The sequence below is a fragment of the Chelonoidis abingdonii genome, chromosome 14 (genome assembly GCF_003597395.2).
Source record: "Chelonoidis abingdonii isolate Lonesome George chromosome 14, CheloAbing_2.0, whole genome shotgun sequence".
NCBI lineage: Eukaryota > Metazoa > Chordata > Testudines > Testudinidae > Chelonoidis > Chelonoidis abingdonii.
The window spans coordinates 8,376,948-8,401,342 of record NC_133782.1 but is presented as its reverse complement, the minus strand read 5'-3'; the positions used below and the strand labels follow the sequence as shown (position 1 = coordinate 8,401,342).

At 46.5% G+C, this 24,395-nt stretch overlaps 1 protein-coding gene across 3 annotated transcripts in view; it reads right to left on the bottom strand.

Moving 5' to 3' along the window:
- The window catches only part of LAMA5 (laminin subunit alpha 5), a 164,861-nt gene that overhangs the window by 80,430 nt on the left and 60,036 nt on the right, over positions 1 to 24,395 (bottom strand). For all 3 annotated transcript variants that reach the window (XM_032802274.2, XM_075072228.1, XM_075072229.1), the window contains exons 3-6: positions 11,107 to 11,224; positions 6,018 to 6,136; positions 4,237 to 4,407; positions 3,392 to 3,489 (exon numbers count right to left, since the gene is read on the bottom strand). In XM_032802274.2, coding sequence (XP_032658165.1) covers positions 3,392 to 3,489; positions 4,237 to 4,407; positions 6,018 to 6,136; positions 11,107 to 11,224 — 506 coding nt within the window. The remainder of the gene's footprint in view (positions 1 to 3,391; positions 3,490 to 4,236; positions 4,408 to 6,017; positions 6,137 to 11,106; positions 11,225 to 24,395) is intronic.

Genomic DNA, 24,395 nt, shown 5'->3' with positions numbered 1-24,395 from the left:
AGCGTTTTGACAATGGGAGTATTCCTCCACAGAAAATTCAAGTTAACCCCATTTCTCTCCAACCACCCAACTCAACTCCCATGGAGCTGAGGCAAGGCAAGAAAGAGGAGCTCGCTTCCCATCTCTTCTCTGCAGTTGCAGTTCTGACCATGTCTTCCTCCCTGGAAGCTAAACCATGCTAGAATTACTGCTGAATTACAGCTGGCTGCCTCTCCCACCGTACTTGCAGTGCCGCCTTTATATTGTCTAGTTTGCTATCAGTTTCCAGTGGTTCCATTTTGTGCTCTTCCGTTTACACAGTGTCTGTTGTCCAGACATATCCCAAAGGGCCCTGCAAATGTTACTCGCCAACTATACAAAGAACACAACTAGGAAACACTTTCTGCACTAGGCAAGAGCAGCCAACTCGGGTGAAATGTGGCAGCTGTTTAAACAGCATGCTGCAACGCTACCCAGCTGTTTGGGACAAGTAGTGAAGACAATAAATGCATCCAAATGAAACCAAAGTGGGGATTCTGGAAATGAGACTAGAATAATGAACAGAGCTGGTGTTTGGCCAGGATCCAACAGGTCTGTCTTCCTCACATTTTATCCTCCTCTCGGGAGCATCCCCAGCTATATAGTAACACAGACCAATGTTGCTCTATGCTAAGTAACCACTCTGCACTGGTGCATCTGCTTTATTCTGCAGCACTGATAGAAGACAATACATACATCTAGCAACACCTAGTTTTCAAACAAAATCAAGAAATTATCCAGTTCACATCTTTACTGAACTATTAATTAGGAGAGGGATGAGTACTCCAGTGCAGATTTGCTTTTCAATATCTCCTTTGTTTTAATTTTTAGCGGATTTTAACCTTGGCTGGGACCTGGTGGAATTTTACTTTACAAGGTCCAAAAACATTACATGATCCGTATGAGAAAGAAACTCAAGCTTCATCAGGTCCAGCTGAATCTACCCAGCCCATTCATGAAAGCAACACAGGCTGCAAACAGATGGCTAAGACTCAATGCTTTCATGGTTATGAGAAACTATGTGGAGTTTCTAGCTGGAGACGCAGACAAGGAGGGTCCTGCAGGCCAGAAATGTAACAGCTTTGCAATTCCTGCTCATTTGTAAAGACTGGTCATTTACGCCTTCATATCAATTTTATTATTAAATATATATATATATATATCAGCCTAGCCAGTGCTCCTTATCAGTGTGGCCAGGCAGTGAGCCCCACTGCCATGAGCAGTCCCACTGATTTTATGAGACAAACATGGAGTCAAGCATTTCTCAGTGTATGTCAAAAGAGTTGCCGCTGGGCTCTTATCGAATTTTCCACTCATGAAAGATGCTTGGCAAGATGAACCGAAAGATGGTTGCGTGGATAAGGCCCTGGTCTGGAATTGCAAAGACATGTGAGTCAATTCCCAGCTTGACCACAAATTTCCTATGTGACCTAGGGAAAGACCTTTGGTCTCCCCGCCCCTCAGTTTCCCATCAGCACAATCCCCAGCTCACCGGTGTGTTGTGAGGATAAATGTATGAAAAGCTGTTTAGCACATACATATTATAGCAATGAGGGCCACGCACGTTCCAAGATATAATGAAGGCCTCGGCATTGTGTCTGCTCAGCTACCTACATGACCCCAGCAAAGTGCTCTGAGCCTAACAGGGAGAGACCAAAGTGAGGTAGAGTTCAGTCCTCAGCCACTCTGCTATGGCTGCTGAACTGGGGTAACCACAGTGATGGCACTGGTTTGCACAATGGACCTCAGTCTGCTAGGAACCGGACTTCACCCACTGAAGTTGCCCATAGGGGCATGTTTCTTAATCTCCCTTTAGTGAAGGTTTTTCTTTAAATTAAAGCAATAGTCTCCAGCTCCTCTCTCTGCTAGCCCACACACGTTCATTACTCGATTTGCACTTCGAGGCCTTGCTTTATAGCTTGGTTCCCCCTCCTCCTTTGACAATGGAATGTTTTGTTTAAACAAGGAACAAGGACCTTACATATTCCCCGCAAAACTGGAGAGCTTTGCCTTCCACCTACAATTTGGATCCAAATGATGTTTTGTCTGTTGCAACCTAATTAAGTGAATCTCTGATGCTTATGTCTAAACATCAGGTGTCAAGGATTTATTTAATCGTGCTATTTCGACACAAGTAACCTGCCAACATGAGAATTGGGTTGGAGTTTTTTGGATTTGGGTTTTTTTTAAAGTTTTTAATCTTGTACTTTTGCCTTCTTCTGTAATGAGGTAAATTGTTTGTTATACCCAACTAGGCAATAGACAGCTGTGTAAAAGAGACACAGGAGAGAGATCATTTTTGAGATGAGTACAAAAAAAATAAAATAAAATGAACCAACCACAAAAACAGATGGGTCGGCAAGATTTTAGCATCACCACTAAAGAGGGGTGTGTGAAAACATTCTGCAAAGACGAGTAAGAAGGCAGAGGACAGAACTGTTGGTTCAAGCTAATTTCCCACAGATTATGGAGATAGCTATACTAGTGTTTTCTCTGAAGACAGCCTCTTATCCCACCAGTGTGTCAAACAATCTGGACAAGAGATGTTCTCCTGTGTCATCTCTAGGACCCAATTCAGGAAAGCACTTGTTAAGTTAAAGTTAAGTATGTGCTTATGTTTTTTCCTGAATTAAAGATCTAAAATGTAAGGCTGAGAATGTTTAAAAAAGTCTTCTCCCTAGCCTCCTCATATGCATCCCACAAAAACTGTTTGTGCATTTGTAGAAGAGAAATCCACAGTTCTAGGGCAGGATTCTCAAACTGAGGGTTGTGAGGTTATCACAGGCTGTCAGCCTCCACCCCCAAATCCCACTTCACCTCCAGCATTTATAATAATGTTAAATATTTTAAAATGTATTTTAATTTATATGGGGGAGGGTCACACTCAGAGGCTTGCTGTGTGAAAGGGGTCACCAATACAAAAGTTTGAGAATCACTGTTCTAGGGGACATCACTGAGAGATCCAACACCCTGGCTTGTTTCCAAGTAGCAGAAATTTCCCTGTGGTGGTGGGTCCACAGAAGCCTTCTCAGGTGTCTGCAGAATCAAACATTTCGAAAACCAGAGAGTGGAGTCTAGCTAAGGGATATGGGTCCACTAATGATCTCTCTCTCTTGAATGACTCATCTCTATGCAATTGCAGAACCACTACCATATCACACAGGAGAATGAGAAAGCTACTGGCATATCGGACAGTGACTGATCCATGGTATAAGGTTATCTCAGGACATTTGTGATAGAAGTGATATTGGAACACAGATCTCTTGGCTCCCAATCCAGTTCCTTAATCACAGAAGCCATCCTTCCTTCCTAGCACAGTCAGTTTTAATATCTCGACACAAACAGCGGAATTATGGAATTTTGAAAATCTTACCTATAGGGGTCAGTAGGGTCCTTGGCATCACAGACGTCCGCGTGGCCATGGCAGACGCAGCGCCCTCCAATGCTGATATCTTTGATGCTGTAGTAATACTGGGAGAGCATGGAAAGAGCTGGCCTTAGGATCATTAGGCAGAAGCCACACTGGTGCTTTCACCCTCCCACATTTCACTCACACTGGCAAATTACATTGCATGTTCTCAGATTCCTGGCCAACATTTCCCTGGGCTGCAGTAACACCTGTTAGTGATCACAGAGCTGATTAGCAACAGACTGGGGCTCCCACCACAGCCAAGAAACCAGGTGCAGCTCCAGCAAATGTTCTGGATTTTTGTTTTGTTGGCAGTGAGACTCTGAGAATAGCTTTTCCTCTGGCCAGATTTCCTGCTCTAGCCATTGGTATGCACCACTCAGGACTGGGTTCAGCCAGCATCATCATCAGATACAGCTGTCGAAGGATGACAGCTTGGATGGGGAGCAAGTCTACAGAGGGAAATCTCAGAAGAAAGAGCTAGCTTGTGGCCTCAGTGGGCCCAGGGACCTCTTCCCCAGTCACTCGCAAACAAGTGCAAGTGACCCACTGAGACTTCTCTCTATTCAGACAAAGCATTTCTAAGAGACTGTAAAAGGAGAACTTACAAAGATCTGCCTTTTGGACAACACTGGCAAAATAGTTTCCCCATTGTGCTGAATCCTACCCATCAGCCCTCAACAAGAAACCTCGACTCAAGGCACTGACTTGTTACCAGAGCCGCATGTTCTACATCATAAATGGACTATTTTCCAAGGCACATGGTACCAAACCTACTCCTCCCTCATTAGCATCTTGAAGCATCTCACCCTCCTGGTCACGGTTGGGTCCCTTAGGGCTTTGCCCATCAGGTGCCCAAGCAGCGTGTTGGTCTGCAGGAAGCGCAGTCTGATGTTAGTGGCTTTGGTGAAATTCCGCAGGAGAGGTGAATACGAGAAGTTCATGGCTCCCGGGCGCCCGTTTACCAGCGAGACGACAATCTGCAGATGCAGAAGGAGAAACACATAGCACAAACCTTCAGGCGGACAGAAAATTAATGCCTCCCTTTGCCAACCACAAACTCTTTCCAATTCCAGCAAACTGAATCAACTCTCTACAAGTTTTGTTTCCAAAAATGTCTAATATTCAACTGCAGTCCATGGGACACAACTTGCAAAAGGGAGCCACTTCTGAAGAGCATTTACCAGTGTCCAGAAAACCATACAAATGATACCACCCTCTTAACCCCTTCTATCCCAACCCCCTATCAGCCCCCCACCAAAATACCCTACCCCAAGCAGAATTTTGACCCCAGAAAGGGAGAGGTGCCAGAGAGTCTATGAAGTCCGCTAGGGACTTGGCTAACACTACAGATTTTACATGAAAGCTGCTCAGATACTATAGTGATGGGCAGCAGCATAAAACAAACAGATCCTCTCCCCTTCAACCCAATCTTATGTCCAAACTAATAAGCAGATGTTAAATACAGCATAAGCCAGTCAGCCCAGGCTTTGGCAATGGCCAAGTCAGCATTTGTACGGAAGATGGTTCTCTCCCTCTAAACTCGGACCCGTTTATGGTCAGTACTTCTGGAGGGTCCATTCCAGTGCAAGTAACTGCCCATATTCACTTAGGTTTTTCTGCTGCAGCTCTTGGGCAGGAGAAAGACTTTAACTACAGCAGAGCAGATGTGAAATTAGAGAAACGTAGCAAAGCCTAAGCAAACACAGTTTCCAAGACATGCAGATGCCTCCTGAGCCAAATTCTCCCATGGGGATTAACAAGGTGCTCCCACAAAAACTCACATGCGTCGTGGCCAGAGATCTCAAGTTTACATGTGAAAGGGCAGGGTTTTGTCAGCCACTCATTCCATTTTGCCTTTCTCTAAACTCTAGGTCCTTGCTGCCAAACTCAAAGTCCTCCAAGTGGACAGAACAGTGTGTTTTATAAACAAGAACGTCTGCGGTTTGCTGAACTCTTTGCATTTTGCTATGACCCTTGCTGGTTCAAGCACAGTCCGGAGGTGGATATACAGACTATGGTAGTATCTGAACAGCTGGAACAGATCCCCATGTGTACAGTAGAATTTGACAACAGGGTGCACCAGATTCCCTAGGCCACCACATCTCATAGCCATTTATCAACATTTACATGTGCTCTGAAGGAAACAGGCTACGAGTCATGCCGTTTCCCCCAGCCTAGGGAAGATGCATTATTATCCTCAGATGTCTGAAGCCAGCCTGGTGACACATGCAACAGAGAAAAGTCCAGCTCTGCTCATGATGTCAGGTTCCCTGGATTAGGTGGGTTAAATGCTTGCTTAGCCCATAGGAGGAAGAAGTGCCTAGCAGTACAGTACAGAGATAGTCAGCAACCAAGTCCCACTCAGTCCTCCTCCACCTGAGGAAAGACTGAGGAGCATCCTCTGAGCCCTAGAAGGGGCCCTTTCCCCACCCTACACAAGTGAAAGCATTTCCAATCCCAGAAGAGTACCTGGAGCTCCTCAGAGATCCTTCCATTTATTTCAGCCACCTGATTCCTCCCGCAGTTCCTTTCCCACCCCGAGAAAAACAGCTCTTCAGGGAAATAAAGGCCTAGTGCAATACCTCACCTCTCCATTTTCTAAAGGCACAATCCTGGAATATTCAGTAGTGCAGATGGCATCATCATCCTTGGTAATACGTTTCACAGTATTCGGGCCAAACTTCTCGATACAGTCCCTCCTGGAAGCTGTTTACCAAAGAGAGACCAGAGCAATAAGGTAAGATGAGAGATATGGCCCAGATGATGTTTAAACCAACACTTCCTAATAAATGCTGGTGGGAGTTACCTCTGCACAGAATGGGGCCATGATTTGAGAACAAACTCTGAAGGCATGCCAAAAATCACCAGAGAAAAGTCCCATGACAGTGTATTCTAGACTCAGAGTTTCATGGTTTCATAGACTTTATGGTGAGAACCACCATTATGATTACTTAGTCTGACCACCTACATTACACAAGCCAGGGAAACTCACCAGTAATTTCTGCATCAACCCCATAACTTCTTTTTGAGCTACAGGAGTCTGTTTAGAAATACAGCCAGTCATGATTTAAAGACCAAGTGATGAAGAATCTGCTACATCCCTAGGTTATCTGTTCCAGTGGTTAATTACCCTCACTTAAAAATGTACATCTTATTTCTAGTCTGAACTGGTCTGGCTTCAGCTTCCAGCCATTGGACCTTGTCAGGTCTTTTTCTGCTAGATTAAAGAGCTGGTTACTAACACAAAGCTCCTCCCCCTGTAGGTATTTGCAGGCTGGCATCAAGTCATGTCATAACCTTCTCTTGGATAAACTAAATAGATCAAGCTTCTTAAGTCTCTCACTAGAAGGCATGTTTTCCAGACCTTAGATCATTCTTGCAGTTCTTTCATGAACACTTTCCAATTTTTGAAGCAAGGATGCCAGAACTGGGCACGGAATTCCAGCAACAGTATCATCCTTACCATATATAGTGGTAAAACCACCTCCTTGCTACTACCTGATATTCCTCCTGCTCATGCATCCACAGACCACCTTTATACAATAATCCTGGAGTTCGTTTAAACACCAAGGAAATTGGTAGACAGTTTACAAAGGGCATAACTAAGAAGAAAAATAAAGTATTTAGGATGAACAGAAAAATATAATCCAAAAATGTAACAATGAAATGACTAGCATGTGGAACAGCCTATCGAGGAAAATGGTGGAAGCCTCAATACTGCATACATTTCAAACAGGACTGTACAAAGCACTAGACTATACCGTGAAGAGCAAAATGACGGCACACGGGTTTATTTTCCATTTCTAAATCTTGTGATTATTGGTAAGTAAACCAGGAAACTTAAATCTTGCAGGAAAAACCACATGGTGACATCAATCCAGAGCTCCTGCCACTAAGTGGCAATGCAAGGCTGGCCAAAAGCTAGAGGACAATCATAGCTGGGCATTAACTTCACTGGTCAATTGCCGAGCACAGTCATGGAACGTGCTCTTGGAACAGAAGCCAACAGCCTTGCATGGGATTTACAGGAGCCAGGATACAACTCTAGGATGCCAAGTGTTTCCTTGCAGCTGTAGAAGCGTAGAACCTCCCCCTGCATGACTGAACAAGCACCTGCCACAGACTGGACAAGTCATGCATACATTCCTGAAGCTCTTCTGCCCTCGCGTCCCCGGGAGATGCTTGACATTCCATCGTCTACAGAGTACGTGGGAAGAGAGCCACACTGTTTATTGTTGCCATTAACAAGGAGGTCATTTCCTTGGACTCTCTTGGAATTAGTCACGAACTTGAATGCTCCGGTAGCAGAGACTCTGCCGACATGGACACTTAGGGTCAGGCAGCTCATTAGATCTCAAACCAAGTAAGCTACAGGAGACGTGTCCTATACAGTGACTACAGGCTGATTATGTCATCTTCCATTTACTATAAAACATTACATGATGCCACCCTCAAGGTAACCGCCTCCATAGAGGAAGAACCATGAAACTTTCTTGCCCATTCCTCTGAAGCATCTAACAGTAGCCAGTTTCAGAGGCAGAATGTTGGCCTAGAGGGGCCTTGGGTCTGGTCCAGTCTGACAATTCCTCTGTTCATGGCAGGGTGGCCCTTTGCACTTGACTAATCTGATAATATTTAAAAAAAAAAAAGTGACAAAAATTCTCACCCAAATCTTTATCTTTTTCTCCACTCCTCCACCTAACACAATACTTCAACCAGCTATAATCACTATCTCTACTTCAGCTCATATCAACTATATCAACTTCAGCTTTGCGGTGCCCCCTGTGGCGTGGGTCCCCAGGTAATTGCCCTGGTTGTTACCCCTTAACACCGGCTTGACTTTTACATGCAGGAAAACGGTTGCTGAGACACAGCTGGGCCATGGAGTTTTTACAGCATATTGCAGGGGACCTCAGAAAGAAAAAGGTTTTGAACCCCAGCCAGAGAGTTCAACAGAAAATGAGTACCTTTCTATAGACTTTTTTAATCATCCTGTAGAATTTAATACCAAATTTTGTCTCTCTCCTAGGGAATTGCACAGATTAGGTCAAAAATAAGCCTGTGGAAAGAATCTCAATTGCTACCGAATTCCATCAGGTTTAGAGTGTCAACCCTCTTACATTCTACAGGAATTTTCCATAGGTTAGCAGCTTGTTACATTGCCAGCAGCCGGAAGCACCCCAACTCCTCAGCAAAGGGGGATTTAGGCAGCACTTGATGTGAGAGGGAACAGGATATGGCCCTCGCTCCTGCAAGCTGGACGGGCAAGCGGGTGAGCACAGAGCTCCACTGACATCAAGACAGCAATAGTGGCTTGCTGTCACCTTTCACCCCTGGATTCGGGAGGTGCTAGGGGCTCATTTGGGGATAGCAAGGACTGCTCTAACTTACATCCTGACTGCAATGGACTCCAAAAGACCCTCTGACAACCCAGAATATTCAGAGTGCAGAGCGGCGTGTCCACAGCTTCCCTTTCCCAGGCAGGCCCTTGTGGGGAGTGTACAGGGCTGCTTTGCCAGTGCTGCTGGGGAGATCAGGCTGGTTTCCAGTCCCTTTACACAGCCAGAGCAGCAGAAAGGGGCAAGCTGCAGCCCAGAATCAGGGCCCAGGTCTCTGAGGGTCAATCTACACTGCAGCTGGGAGTGAGCCTCCCAGCCTGGCTAGACAGACTTCCACCAGCAGAGCTCGAGCTAGCATGCTAAAGAAATAGCAGTGTGGACATTGGGGCTCCGGTGGAGACTCAGGCTAGCTGGGGGCAGCTGGTCAAGAGCCTGCACTGCTGGCCAAGCCGTAAGGCGCACACTGCTATTTTTAACAGTTCAGCTTGAGCCCCACTAGCCTGAGCCTGTGTGCCCGGGCTGGGAGCTGGTTCATCACTGCAGTGTAGTCAGACCCTAAAATAAATGGCTGCTTTATCGACTTGTGCTGTGCAGCCTCTTCTGTGCAGGGAATTCTGTAACTACATGGGGAATGTGAGCAAAAAGCTTGTGTTACAGGCCAGGCTCCTGCTGGTTGCACTGGCTGCCACCATCGCATAACTGAGAGTTAGGTAGAGGCCTTTGAGGGGCTGGGGGGAACTAAAGGAAAATGGCAGCCAGGGAAGAATGAGCAAAGTGAAAGACAGGGCAATTTGACAGGAGCATCTCCTCTGCTGTGCACAGCAAAGACGGGTGAATCAGCACTACAGAGCGTTTACAAAACTAGGACAAGCAAGGGAGGAAATTTCAGGCTGTTTTATCTACTACATTAAAAAAAAAACCTAGGATAAAGCTGCTTCTCCTCCGCTCTGAGAGGGAAACCCACGCACTGACCCGTAAATGCCAGGGCAGTGAGCCTTGCTACGGAATCCCAGGAGAGGGCATCTGTGTACTTAGAAGCACCTTTCCTCCCCAGGTTTGTGGATTGGTTTTAAACACCAGTTGTAGATCTTAGCTCACATCTTGCACCAGTTACTGCCAGTGCTCTCAGGAGGAGACAGCTGCTAACACTCCTGGTGACTTGGCTGAGCTGCATGTGCACAGAATTGTTTCCCATGTACTCTCATAACTAGGGTTCTACCAAATTCATGGCCATGAAAAACACATCACGGACTGTGAAATCTGATGTTCCCCATGAAATCTGGCCTCCCCAAGAAATCTGAGTATTGTAAGGGAGAGGTAGGGTTAGTGTCACTCTGGCTGGGGGTTTCTACCATGTGCCAGGCTCCAGATGCTAGTCCTGGCTGGGTTGGGGAGGGACGGGACTCCCTCTTCCCCTGCACAGGGCACTGCTGGAGCCAGGTCAGACCCACCTCCAGGAACCTCCCCCAGCTGCAGGAAGCTCTGCAACTGCTGGCTGGGAGCCCGGCTCTAAAGGCAGCGCCGCTGCCAGCAGCAGCACAAAAACACACACACACGCCTTGCTCCAGATGCTATACTTCCCCCACCCCCTTGGATTGGGATCCCCATGGTTACACCACCATGAAATTTTGGATTGAAATATCTGAAACTGTGAAATTAACCATTTTTAAAATCATGTGACTATGAAATTGACCAAAATGGACTGTGAATTTGATAAGGCCCTACTCATAACAGCAGAGACCAGGTTCTTCTTCCAGGCGTAGACTGGATTAGAGAAAATGGAGCAGTGATTATCCGCCACCCTCACACCTCACTGCTGTGGCAGCCACCGACAGTCAAGTTAGGCCTGCCATTGCAAACTGGAGTAGCTAAAGGCTTTGCTCTCTTGCCCTCTGTCAGGGATCTACGTGTTTGTTCCTTGCTGGTGCTGCACTGAACAGGGCATTTCTAAATAGCAACCATACTGGTGAGGATGTGGTGGTGGGCAGGGATGGAGGAAGGAAAAGCAGGCTGCAGGAGCGAGGTAACTTCTCATTGGCATTAAAGATCTACCACAACCCTAAATAGCATCTGTTCCACTGTGTAAACTCCCAGCTGCTCTGATCCAACCTTTAATTCTGGCAGCAATAAGTTCTCTGTGGAAAGGGGGAATTACAGGTCACCTGCTGTATTAGAGCACACCTATTTAACTCCTCCAAACCCAGGTTCAGAGTGAATTTCCATATAATCAGCAACTCAACAATGCAAAACATTCCTCCTGGCCCTTCATTGCCCCATAAGGCGAAGCCAGCATGAATTAAGACCCAACTCCGCCCAGTCTGCTATCGCCAGACTTACAGGCAAAGTACTGCCATGGCTCATAGGTAAGTCCAAAGTCAGTAGATCGCTCCAGCACCCAGAGGTCCGGACGAGGGGAATTGGCAAATTTGATCAGGACGTATGCCACGTGAAACAGCTGAAAGAGAAAAACATGTGGTGAGGTTGGTGCTCCAGGCAGCATTAAAACAAGACAGGACTGGTGTGACCCATGGTGGCACCTGATTCCCCCCACCCTTGGAAATAAAGAGTGGAGCAAAACTCTCTGCTCCCACGTGGATCACTATGCCACGTGGACGCTGGACAGAGCCATGGTGAGGGCAAGACATTCTCAAGATGGGACTGGTCAGATTCTGGTTACATTTATCACTGGAGAGCATTCAGTGACAGCATCTTCACAGCTGGAACAGGACTGGACGCAGCAGGGCATTATCCTGCACGCTGTTCAGAAAGCTCAAATTCACCCCATCGAAATTCGAAGATCTGCCTGCTAAAATAACCACTCCAAAGCAGCTTCTGCATTACAGTGGAAGGATACAAGCCACCCATGCTGTATCAGCTCTGTGCTCAGAGGACTTTCTTCTCCAGGGCTGTGAATCATCACCTTTTACAACAAGCCTGGCTGAATGCTTAGCACTGCAGTTCACAATGGCAATAACTCAAAGGTGGAAAGCTCGGGGGCTTAAATCAGTAATTATTCTCATTTAAAAAAACAGGGACAGGCTCCAGCAAAGTGCATGTTGCTCAGCCTGATAAATCAGCTGGAATTTACTTGGGGGAGGGAGGGTCTGGTAATGTTCAGTATGAAAGGAGATCATAATAATTTACTCCCTCCCTTGTGAGAAGAGCCTCCAAAAAAATAACATCTCTCTTCCTTCTGTTGCTCCTCAAGTCTACCTTGTGATACCAAAAGATCCTCTAAAGCAGTGGTTCTCAAACTAGGGCCGCCGCTTGTTCAGGGAAAGCCCCTGGCAGGCTGGGACGGTTTGTTTACCTGGCGCATCTGCAGGTTCAGCCGACTGCAGTTCCTACTGGCCATGGTTTGCCTCTCCAGGCCAATGGAGGCTGCGAGAAGCGGCATGGGCCAAGCGACATGCTGGCCACCCTTCCTGCACCCCATTGGCCTGGAGCAGCAAACCACGGCCACTGAGAGATACAATCGGCCGAACCTGCGGACGTGGCAGGTAAACAAACTGACCTGGCCTGCCAGGGACTTTCCCTGAACAAGTACCGACCCTAGTCTGAGAACCACCGCTCTAAAGAGATTTAGAGGATTGACCCGAGTGCTTATCTTTCCTCAGTCCTTAAATCACACACACACACACACACACACACACACACCTCCCACCCAAGTCAATGTGAACTGAGCACAAATGGAGCAAAGGCCTCTGGGGCATGGGGTGAAAGGAGCTGCACCACAGTTAAGGTAGCATTGGGCTGACATTTAGCTCCCTGATCTGTACTGCTCACAAACAGGCAGTGCTAACTGTCATAGTCCCGTTCCTCCCACCGAGAAAGCCTATCCTGGCTTGAACCCGGAGCCAGGCAAATGCTTGGCCATGAGAGATGAGCCTTGAGATGTGCTCATGAAAGGCTGTGAGGTACTGGGAAGCTTTTACCCTATCCATGACGGAGCAGGTGATGCTGTCACAGGATGCTAGGAAATATCCATCTGGTAAATATCATTCCTTTTGGCTCCTTCTTAGACAGAGACCACATCCTAAAACCCTGCCCTTGAGACTCGTAATGTTCCGTGCCAGTCAGTCCTACATCCACCCAATCAGAGAGACAGCTGGGTGCAAGCAAAGCCCAGAACAGCTTCTCTTCCACATGCACCAGGTTCAGGAGAGCAGGCAGAGACGACTTTTTTGGTTTCGGCTTGGCTACTACACTGGGCTACTCCTAATTAGCCTGGACACTGATTTATGCAGCCACGTCCTTGCCAAGAATGAAATAAATATACTCTTTGGACAGCTAAAATGTCAGTGCTAGAAAGAAACAAAAGCTCAAGCAGAAATTCTCTTCCCCAGCTGGCACAAGCTCACTCCAAGAATCCCCACTCTATCATCCTGTCAAATGGAGATATTTACAGGCAGATGAAGCTCTCTTATCAGGCAAAATTCTTAGCATCAAAAACAACACAAAAGGGCATCCTGCATGTGCAAGAGGTGCTGATTTGCAGCTAGCACAGTATGGCAGCTGCCCTGCCAATGCCAACGTGCGTCTAGATGACTAGGAGAAACCACCTCTACGACAGAGGGTAGTGAAGACTCCATGCCCATTTAGTCCTTCTGACGAGACTGCCAGCAAGGGGCCCAAAGTAGTAGCCAGCATGTTGCGATTTTCTGTGCACCAGTAAGTCCCAGAGCCAGTCACACATTCAAGCCACTCAGCAGCCACTTGGCAATCATCAAGAATCACGTGCTTTGAAAACAGCTGTAGCCTGCTACAGGTAGTTTCTTAAGGGAGAAAAATAGACCTGAGCCAAGGAAGAGGCAACCAAGTCTCCCAAGCTGTTCATAAAACACACTTCCTCTGGAAAGACCAGGGTTTGGTGGTATCTGGTGCAACCATCCCTATGACAGCGGGAATGTAGTGCAGGTGGAAGGTGCTGTCTTGACAGACAGCCCTGGAGACTGAAGATGGGCCGTGGCAGTGCCAGCTTCCCCAGCAATGGGTCTTGGGTCTGGCCAAGTCCCTAGCCTGCCCCCAACCAAGCACACAAAGCCAGAGTTAGCATCCAAGCTTGCCCCTTCCCTGGAGGGTTGGGTTTTACTGAGAGCTTGGAAAGAACATCACAAACACAACTTCCACCTGAACGTGCCTCTTCCTAGGGCTCCCATCAAGACCCTCGTCTGACTCAGAGAGTGGCTGCTCCCCAGCCACCGCAGCAACTTTAATGCAGGCTGGTAGCACCTGAATTTCATATGCCTCCTCAGAAGAGCCATGCATTCTTATATACAAGGTTGGCCACTCTCTCCCTTGCCTAGACCTCTTCCTGGATGGCCTGCTGCTATGGGCAAGAGGATACTCCCATCACCTCTCGACATTCCTTCAGTCCTAGGCCCCCTCGCGGTGATGGCCAACAATCCCTATAACTGCCGTGGCACTTCTGGAGGACAAGGATACCTGTTCACTGAGAACCTGACTGAGAGGACCATACTCATTTCCCACAGGCAGGATTTGAGCTTGCTGCCTACAAATAAAAAAGTCTGGGGCAGGTCCTCGGCAGGCGTAGAGTGTTACAGCTCTGCTGAAGACCATTTATACCAGCTGAGGGTCTGCCCCTCTATAGTCCCATGCCAATCTCCAGCTCATTCCCCCACAAACCTCCAACATAACTCAGTGTTCCCTCATTTAGGACAAACCTCTCTCCAAGTTCTCCCTAAAGCCCAAAGAGCAGAGGAAGCTGGGGGAAATGGCCCATGGGAAATGCACACCAATTAAATCAAAGTTACAACTCAAACAAACTGCGATTTATAAATGGCCACCAAGCGCAGGTGCGCGTTACTGCAGCGAAAACAGCACCAAAGCTGAAAGATAAAACACAATTTTCACACAGCTAAAGCAAAAGACCAGACCTAGATACAGGCCCAAGTTCCTCTCTGTGGTTTATACATTTCCAGGGCACGTGAGACTAAGATTGCACCGAGGGACAGCGTTTTCTGACCACTAACTCTTGTAACCAAGCTGTTATTTATTAGTGAAGACCCAAAGGCCAGGCTTTCAGTCAGCTGCTTTCCCTCCAGGATCAGTTCTCACAGGTTTACATCTGCTTCTTGGCATGGGAAACATGGCTTAGTACCAGCCAATGAAGTTATGCATTCCCCTCGGTTATAAATCCGTCTCCAGCTTTATTCTTTGGGGGATAAATTAATGTTCCTATTGGAATGTGGAATGGCTTTTGGCTTGACATGATTGGCTATAGAGTTTCAAGGTATCCAGAAGCACGCTGGACGGCAGCACTAGGAAAGCTGCTCTGCAGCTTTCAATTCAAGAGACAGACAGGCCTGAGTTCTCTTTAATCGGTATCCTCCTGCAAGTGAGATGGGCAGGAAGCAGCAGCCTAGCCCCAAGGCTGGAAAATAGGAACTCCCCAGATCTAATCCCAGATCTCATGCTAACTCGCTATAGCTTTGGTAAGTCACTCAGGGTCTCATTTTCAGAGCTAGCAAGCACCCACGGCTCTAAGTGAGGTCAACGAGAGGTGCAAATATTCACGGGCTCTGAAAAATAACACCCATAACTTCCTAATGCACCAGCTTCCCCATGTACCCAACAGGGATAATACCCACCTCATTGGGGGTATGACAGGGCTTAGTCTTTGTTATCCTTTATCTGACAGTAGCACCTGGGAACCCTGCACACACACAGAACTAAGAGCCCCTGCCTCAAAGAGCTTACAACACTTAAGTATAAGAGATAACCACAAGTCCGTCTGTAGCCACCCGTCGTCGGAACGGACTATAAGCGCTTGGGGCAGTGTAGCGGGGTGGTTACCCGCTCCTGCCCTGCAGGGCTTGAAACAGCCCAGCAGAGGGCTACAGTTGGGGCAAGAAGCCTGGGCTGATTGGGGAAAATAGGCTCAGCTGTGGCCATGCCCCAGTCAGGCCCAGCTGGCCCCTGTAAGAGGCTGTGAGCCAGAAGCCCAGTAAATCTCCCTCTGTTTGTAGAGGGAGAAGGGCCTGTCTGCAGGGACCCAAGCAAGACCCCTAGATTGGGAGCAGGGCTGGGGAAGGGCCAGGGGAGCTGGGAGTTCCAGCCTGGAAAGCCCCAGGTTGCAGGCCTGACTATAGGCCGAATAGGTGCAAGGTTGCAATGGGGCAGCTCATGGGGAGGCAGAGGCAGCAGGTCCGAACCTCTTTGCCTGTGATGAGTGGCTTATACTGCAGTCGGCCCAGTGAATGGGAGCTAGATGCAGACTGGGCAGTAGTCAAGACTGAGGCGAAGTGGAGATAGTGGGTGAGGGGGGTTCCCCTTGGAGGTGGAGACCCAGAACTGTGGGGTACTGCCAGTAGCAGCACCCAGTTAAAGGGGCACCGGGGTCCTGGGAGAGACACAGGGGCCAGCAGTGGTGGTGAGACGCCGGCCGGAAGAGGGCGCTCCAGAGACTGGATGCTAATCCCAAGGACAACCAGCAGGAGGCGCCGCCAGGTGAGTCTGGGCGTGGTTACAGGCAGGGACTGTCTTTTTATTCTATGTCTGCACGACCCCTAGTACAATGGGGTCCTGGGCTATGACCATGGCTCCGAGGTGCTACACAGTCCAAATGATACATCATATTAACAACAAGAGACAATGGGTGGATACAGGCAGACAGGGCAGCCTGGGGAAACACCACCAATCAGCATGACAGGCACTGGTCTCAGAGCACTAGCTCAATAATGTGCTTTAGATTAAAGCACACATCTTGAATACTGCATACAGATGTGGTCTCCTCATCTGAAAAAAGATATACTGGCATTAGAAAAGGTTCAGAGAAGGGCAACTAAAATGATATGGGCTTTGGAACGGGTCCCCTATGAGGAGAGATTAAAGAGTCTAGGACTTTTCAGCCTGGAAAACAGGAGACTAAGGGGGGATATGATAGAGGTATATAAAATCATGAGTGGTGTGGAGAAAGTGAATAAGGAAAAGTTATTTACTTGTTCCCATAATATAAGAACTAGGGGACATCAAATGAAATTAATGGGCAGCAGGTTTAACACAAATAAAAGTAAGTTCTTTTTCACACAGCGCACAATCAATCTGTGGAACTCCTTGCCTGAGGAGGTCGTGAAGGCTAGGAATATAACAGGGTTTAAAAGAAAACTGGATAGATTAATGGAGGTTAAGTCCATTAATGGCTATTAGCCACGATGGGTAAGGAATGGTGTCCCTAGCCTCCGTTTGTCAGGGGGTGGAGATGGATGGCAGGAGAGAGGTCACTTGATCATTACCTGTTAGGTTCACTCCCTCTGGGACACCTGGCATTGGCCACTGTTGGCAGACAGGATACTGGGCTGGATGCACCTTTGGTCTGACCCAGTATGGCTGTTCTTATGTTCTCACATTTTCAGAAGGGTGTCTGTCTGAAAAACTGGGCCTAGAAATCATGAGGTATATTATTCACTGTATCTCCTCTAGGACACCCAAAAACTCTGGCCACTTTTGAAAACAGTAGGCCTAGCTTCTCTTAATCTTTCCTTGTCTCAGTTTCCCCCTTTGTAAAACAGATAGACTATCCAGCTCACAGAGATGCTGTGACATTTCACCCTCAGGAGACTTCGTATTGCAAGCAGGAGCCTGGGAACAACTAGCCTGTTCTGAGACCATGCTGCTATTGTAAGTGAGCTAGCAATCAAAGCTACCTTGTGTATGCCTTCATGTGCTGCAGTATAGAGACACCCATAGTGTTTGTAAGTTGCTTTGAGATCCTTCCAGGAAAGGTGCTACCAAAGGGCCAGCTGTTTTTATTACCCACACATAGTCTTTCTGAGATCAAGGTATGTGTTGCTGTCCTTCCATTCAAGGAGAATAGGCTGAAACAAAATTTTAACAGACAATGTTGACATCTTTGGTATTTATCATTTTCACTGCCCATAGGCAGTCAGTTCCATGGTGACAGGCAGCAGGCCCCTGCCAGCACCTCACTGCAGCCGATTCACTGCTCTCCAATTTCACACTGGGAAAGTAACATTTGCAATTATAGGCACAAGAGACTCGAGTGATCCTTGTTCCCTGCTCCAGTGTTACAGCTGTGAAGCCCTGCACTCCTGGATGGTATTGATTACACTGCAATCAAATCAGTGCGTGTGTGTGACTATACACAAATGTTATACAGCTTGACTCAGAACACCTTCTCCCTCAACCTCATGCCCTGTTTAAAGTGAAAATGAATGAACACTCCTGGCTGAAAGCTTTATTGTTCCAGTAACATAGGAGCTGTCACAATAAATAAGTCAGGAGGCCCCTGATCCCTGAGAGCAACCCTTACACTTGTGGGGGGGAAAAGGTTTACTAGTCTCAGTTAGTCAATCAAAGGCCATCTGAGCAATTCTGCATGCAGGACACACCAACCCACCATTCTATTTCTCTCTTCTATAGAAGCATATTTGGGACAATTATGCCCACACTGCTGGCAGATTTTTTTCAGATGCCAGCAAGAATCCCACTTACATAACATAACAGAGCCTGGACCTGCTGTTATGGCAAAGGGAATTTTACCGTATAATGGCAGGGGAGGCATAAGACATTTTTTAAAGAACATGAAAGTTAAGACTGAGGTCTTCACATTAAGATCCCCTTTTAGTATGAGCCACAGGGTCTGAGCAAAATCCCAGCTCACGTATTGACATTCCGCCTCTAAGTTTCCTCCTGCACTTTCAAAATGAGACAGCATTCTTCCCCTGCTTAAGTTAAACAACTGTGTAGCATTGCTGCACACTGCTAAACGACTGCTGATTTTCCCCCCGACGTGGCTGCACTTTAGTGGCAGGATGTAGTGGTCCCTATGCTATATATCCAATCCTTACCAATCCCAGGGGTTATGAGGCTTAATCAGCATTTAAGCCAATTAAATTTCTAGAGCACATTTGCATCTGAGTATCTCTAATCATCATCATTAGAGCGTTCTCTCTTGCAGGAGCCATTCTTATTCACGTTACAGAAAATTTACAGGATTCTGTGACCTTGGCAAACCTAGACACTAAACTGTGACATGCAGCTCAGTGCAATGGTGGGACATCTTGTTAAATCTGGTGGATTTTGACCCTACTATTTTTCTGAACATGACAGGCTGCCGGAAAAAAAAGAGAGGCAAAATGATTGCATCAAGTAGATATGTTGAGAGAGTTATAAAGATAGTGCAGTAGCTCTAAACATGGAGAGAGAAAGCTGGCAAGAAAATCCTTTTCATTCCATATTTAGTCCCAGTACATTTCTGCCCAACCAGTAGAGAAAGAGAAACTCAGTAGTGTTTTTCCAGAAGCTTTATTTAGCTCATATCATTCAGATGAATAAAAACCTCTATACTCCCAGAGTCCTGGCCAAATTTTTTTTCCTCCATAGAGAAAGGGGTTGCCATGCCAAGTGCCATGTTTAGTGCACATGCACATCTCTTTAAAAAAAAAAAAAAAAAAAAGCAGATGTCATTGCATCTGGCACATGCTTTATGGAATCGGGGGAGGAGGGGGCGGGGGAGATTCAAATCTATAGTAGAAGCTTTGGTGACCTGGAAAACCAGAATGAGGTCAGAAGCAGATCAGTGGTCCAAGCGATAGCAAGCATTGATAGCACCAGTCACCTAAAGGAGAGGATTGTGTGTGTTGTGGGAAGAGCTGGGTGAATTTTCAGCAAATATTTTAAAAAAATGCACTTTCTAGGACACAAACTATTGGCAACTTTGGGGCAAACAATAGTTTTAGCTTTAAAAAAAAAAAAAAAAAGAGTAGATTTTTCCCCTCCCAAAATAATTGTAGCTGTTCATTTCAACCCTTTCAAAATGAAATGTTTTGTGTGCTTTTCAATCCAAAAAGAAAATTGTTTTGTTTTTCAGTTCAGTGGGGGAGATTGGAGGAGAGGGGAATCAGCTTTGGTTTGACATGAAGCATTCTCCACCCCACAGTTTTCAGCTCAGCCCCACACCGGAAAAAAAATTCTACACTCAGCTCTTCTCCCTTGCTCCTCCCCATGCATGAGTAAAGGAACAAAATGAGTAATACTGAAATGCAGTCACATTATGCACCTATTCAAGCGCCTCACCACTCAGGAAGTTGGTCTCATCACAGCTTGGCTAAAGATTAACCCCACCAATACTGGGACAGTCCTTAAGGAGCACCATGGGATAAAGGAAGTCAGAGCGGTACAGTCTGGACAATCAAACTAGAGATCTGGCTTAGGTTCATAGGCAAGAATCACATTTTTGGACTAGAAGGAGGCCACCAAGCTGTCCATGACACAGAGTCACTACATACCTTGACACCATATGGATGTCTTTGCTCAGGGAGGTGCCCGGCCCAGGATGGTAGTGGTGAGGATGGAAGGTTTACTGGCAGAGTGCAGGATGAAGCAGAAGCATCACGTGTAGCATGGACGAGAGGCTCTCCTTGGATGAAGTAGCTAATTTACTAACAAGATAGAACACAATGCTCCATATGCCTAGTGCTATACAGCTGGCTGCTGCAGCACCTAAGTCTATCAGACACTGAGACCATTCAAGTATGCCAGACAATGTTAGATTGTTATTTAGATCACATTAGACGTGCACAGTCCTTAGCAGAACACAGCTCAGACTAGTCCTTGAGTTAAAGAAATTACCAGCTAAATTGGACAGAATCAATAAGACCAAAGGAGGAGCCTTCAGGATATGAGCAGGTAAGTCGCAGTCTGTCAGCAATGGACAGCTAAACGAACAGCTGGTTTTTAAGGAAAGATGTGAATAGGGTGGAAGATGCTCAGCCCATAGGAACTGGGAACTCAAGAAGAGGCTGCACCCAAGGAAACTCTAAATTGAAAATGGGATAACGTGATGATAGAACCAACTGACTCAGGGTAGTCTTAGATTTCTACTGTAGATCTACCTCACTTGGGCTAGCTGTAGTAGACTTCTGCAGGACATTTTCATGCTCTGTTGTGCCTGCTACATTTGTCACCGATGGGCTTGTTCTTTATGGATGGCACAGATTTTTAAAGAGCAATGACATTGTTAAGAGCAACATTACATAGGTTTGGTGGGTGGAAGAGAAGCTCTGTGAAATCTTTGGCCAGGAAATCATGACAGGAAAATTAGCAACCAATTTTCTTTCCAAATAGTAATATTTTTATCTCTGGCTGAGGCTGCAGTTCCCAGCTTTGAATTACAATCATTTACAGGCCATTCAAATGCATGAAAAAACGGAAGTTCAACATCCTAAAGAGGATGAGATACTGAGGAGGAGGAGCCAAGCAGCCTTGTCCACGATTGGAACCCCACTGAAATATCATTCCAACTAATTACTCCTCCACCTGACAGCACTGAGGTTTTGGTGAGTGAAACCAGCACACCATGAATCAGCAGCAAATCCACCCACTTTGGAACCATAAATTCTTGGGTCTAAATTAGCAACTTCCTGTTTGTCCCTCAAATGAGTAAGAGGCACAGGAATGTCTAGAGATGGCAATTGTTAACGAAGTCTGTACTGCTTTTTTATTCCCCTCCCCGCACCCCTTCATGAGGAGTTATTCTATAATAGTTATTCCTGATTAACTCCATGTATAGTGGATTAAGATAATTCAGAATAAAATATTCTTATTCTAGAATAAGAGCTAATCGGGAATAGTTAATCTCCTTTAAATTCACACAATGCCTTATTCCAGATTAATTTCCATGTGTACAAAAGCCCTAAAACATGCCTTCAGTTTCCCAGTCATTGAAGATTAATGGGAAAATGTCACCATGAACTGGAAGTAGAAAACACAATGAAATTCTTTTGTGACTTTTGGTTTTATTAATGACCTGAATACTCACCCATACTGCACTTGCATTAGCAAAAGATCTATACAGTTGCACTAAATCATCTAACAAAAGGGGAGGAATTGAGAGATATTTACTTTAATGGCTGGCTCACAAACAGGATAAGAGACCTACTACTCGAACTCACAGCCAGAGGAGCTGTGGTTTTGAAGCTAGATTAGGGTTTTAATCCCAGCTCCATGACTGCATGTGATTTGTGTAGTAGCTGTGTATGTTTTTCGGCAGCACCTGAATTTGTTACCATGAATTAACAGAACAGCATCACGCAGGAAAAACAGGCTGGTTTCTGCCTCGCTGGTGCTAGATCTTCTTGGGGAATGCACAGACTAGAGCCTCTGGCGCAGTGTTTCTCAAACTGGGGTCACCGCTTGTGCAGGGAAAGCCAGGCCGGTTTGTTTACCTGCTCTGTCTGCAGGTCTGGCTCATCACGGCTCCCACTGGCCGCGGTTCGCCACTGCAGGCCAATAGGAGCTGCTGGAAGCAGTAGCCAGTAAGACCCTCAGCCTGCGACACTTCCAGCAGCCCCCATTGGCCTGGAGCAGTGAACCACAGCCAGTGGGAGCCGCGAGCGGCCGGACCTGTGGACGGAGCAGGTAAACAAACCGGCCCAGCCCCCCAGGGGCTTTCCCTACACAAGCGGTGACCCCAGTTTGAGAAACACTGTGCTAGAGAGCCACAACAGAGCACGAGCCATTTAAAGGGGGTTTTAAAAATGAGAGGCTTTTGTCCTTGCCGTATTTAAAGAGCCCATCTCCTGCTTAAAAGGCCCACAGAGAGTGGAGTGCAGCCACCCTGTTCTACACTCACATCACCACTATGGGGGCTGCAGAAGGCCCCTTGCAGAGCCATAACAGGGCACAGGGTCACACAGACCAAGCTCGGACACTCAGCAGGAAGAGGCCTACGCCATGGTCGGAGAGTCCACGAACTGTAGACCTACCGAGGGAGGAGGGGAAGCGGCAGCCTGCAGCTACCACCTTACAGAGGGCTGCTCCCCCCACAAGGGAGAGGTTCTTCAGGCCCCAAAACACTGGACAGAGGCTGCAGCACATGTACCCTCCCACAGAAATAGTAGCAAATAAAGACAATTCATAACCAAACTGGTCCAATCTTGGGCCCTTTCTCATACACAAATACTGGTCAGGTGCAGAGGCACTGAGAAGCCATAGAGCATTTGCTTTTCTTTTTATATTTGACTTTCTCTAGCTCAGTAACATGTCCTCTTCCTCTTCCTCTCCCTCTTTGTACCTCGGCCTTTTCTCCTTTCTTCTCACTGATCAGTTCATGTATCTGCCGCAGCAAAGTCTTCTTATCAATCTGCTTAACTTCCTGCAGTCATCTGACCTTCAAAAGGCAGCCTCATTTATTCTTTGCCCCAGAGGACACAGACCTTTTTCAAAATATTTTATGAAGTTGTTGCTGACAGATATGCAGGGTTTTTATTTCCTTTTACACAGGAAAATATTTGTGAAGGGCTAGATTGTGTATTTTTCCTGGTTAGTTAAAATTCCTTTTCATCCTAGTCACTTTTTGCTTTTCTTTTTAGAGAAAACATTTAGGCCCAGTTCCCACAATCAAACACTTGCGCATAAATAACTTTGTGCATGCGAATGGTTCTATTAGGACTGTGTATCATGGGTGTATTTGAAAGGTTGGGTCCCTATCATGTAAACACACATGCGCACACACTCACTACTGTTTCTTTCTCTTACCCAGAACACATGCTTCCTCCCAAATGTGTCTAAACCTCATGACAGGAAAAAAATGAGGCTTCTGGCACCTGGAAGGCAGGGATCAGTTCACAGCAGTTACAGGATTTGGAATATGTAGCTCGCTTTTAGGTAAAAGAAATTATCCCCAGTTAAATGATTTTTATTAGCAAACTTTTCAAAGCAAATGCTCTTTAAAAGTGGTCTCAAAGTCCACTGTAGCTCACCCTGCCTTCTGCCCATACATACAAAACCCTTTAATGTGCCTCATCCCTCTCAGACAGAAACCAGAACAACATTCCTGAGAAGGTGAACTAGTTCTTATCTTTCTACAGTAGGTTAATTATGGAGGAATCTAGCCAGACTGAAATAGAGTCAAGCCTCTTTCCCTCTATTTCCAGGAGAGTGCAAGGGATCCTGTCAATACTGACTAGTGCTGTCACAGTTTTTGTGGCTCAGCATGAGCTGAGGACTTTCTTTACTTCCAGGGTTTTGGTTAGGGCTCATTCAACATGCCATAGGGACAAAAATCCCTTCCATAAAAATACAAGGTTATGGATATGTTTAGGGGCAAAACCAAGCATAATCCATCACACACACACCCCTGCAGTCAATGGCTCCTTTTCCCTCTTGAGCACAATGGCGTATGGCCACTTCCAAGAGAAACAGAGCACTCAGACCAGGGAGGAAAGACATCCGCAGTTCAACAAGGACTGTTTCACTCAAATGAAACAAGGCCTCATACCTAAAATTAGTGGGAAGTGGCTGTGATATGAACAGTGGTCCCAGCGCCTTTACCAGGCTCTTCCCAGCCCACACGCCCCAGGGCACTTACTTGGTTTCCTCAATTAATATTTAATAAGCAGCCTTTATTGCTCCTGCAGAAATTTAAGACTGGTGCAGGTACTCTTAACAATATGGTCTTCTAAGCACCAAGAGTGTTTTAACAGGGAGAACGGATAACAGGATTTAATGGCCTTTGCAGAAATCCAGGATGATAAATGCTCTGTAATTTAAAATTAATTAGCACAGACACCTGGCCCTCAGGGAGCTCTGAAGTGAGAAGCTTCTCTTCAGTGCCTGAAAGAGGGAAGCAGATAAGACACGGG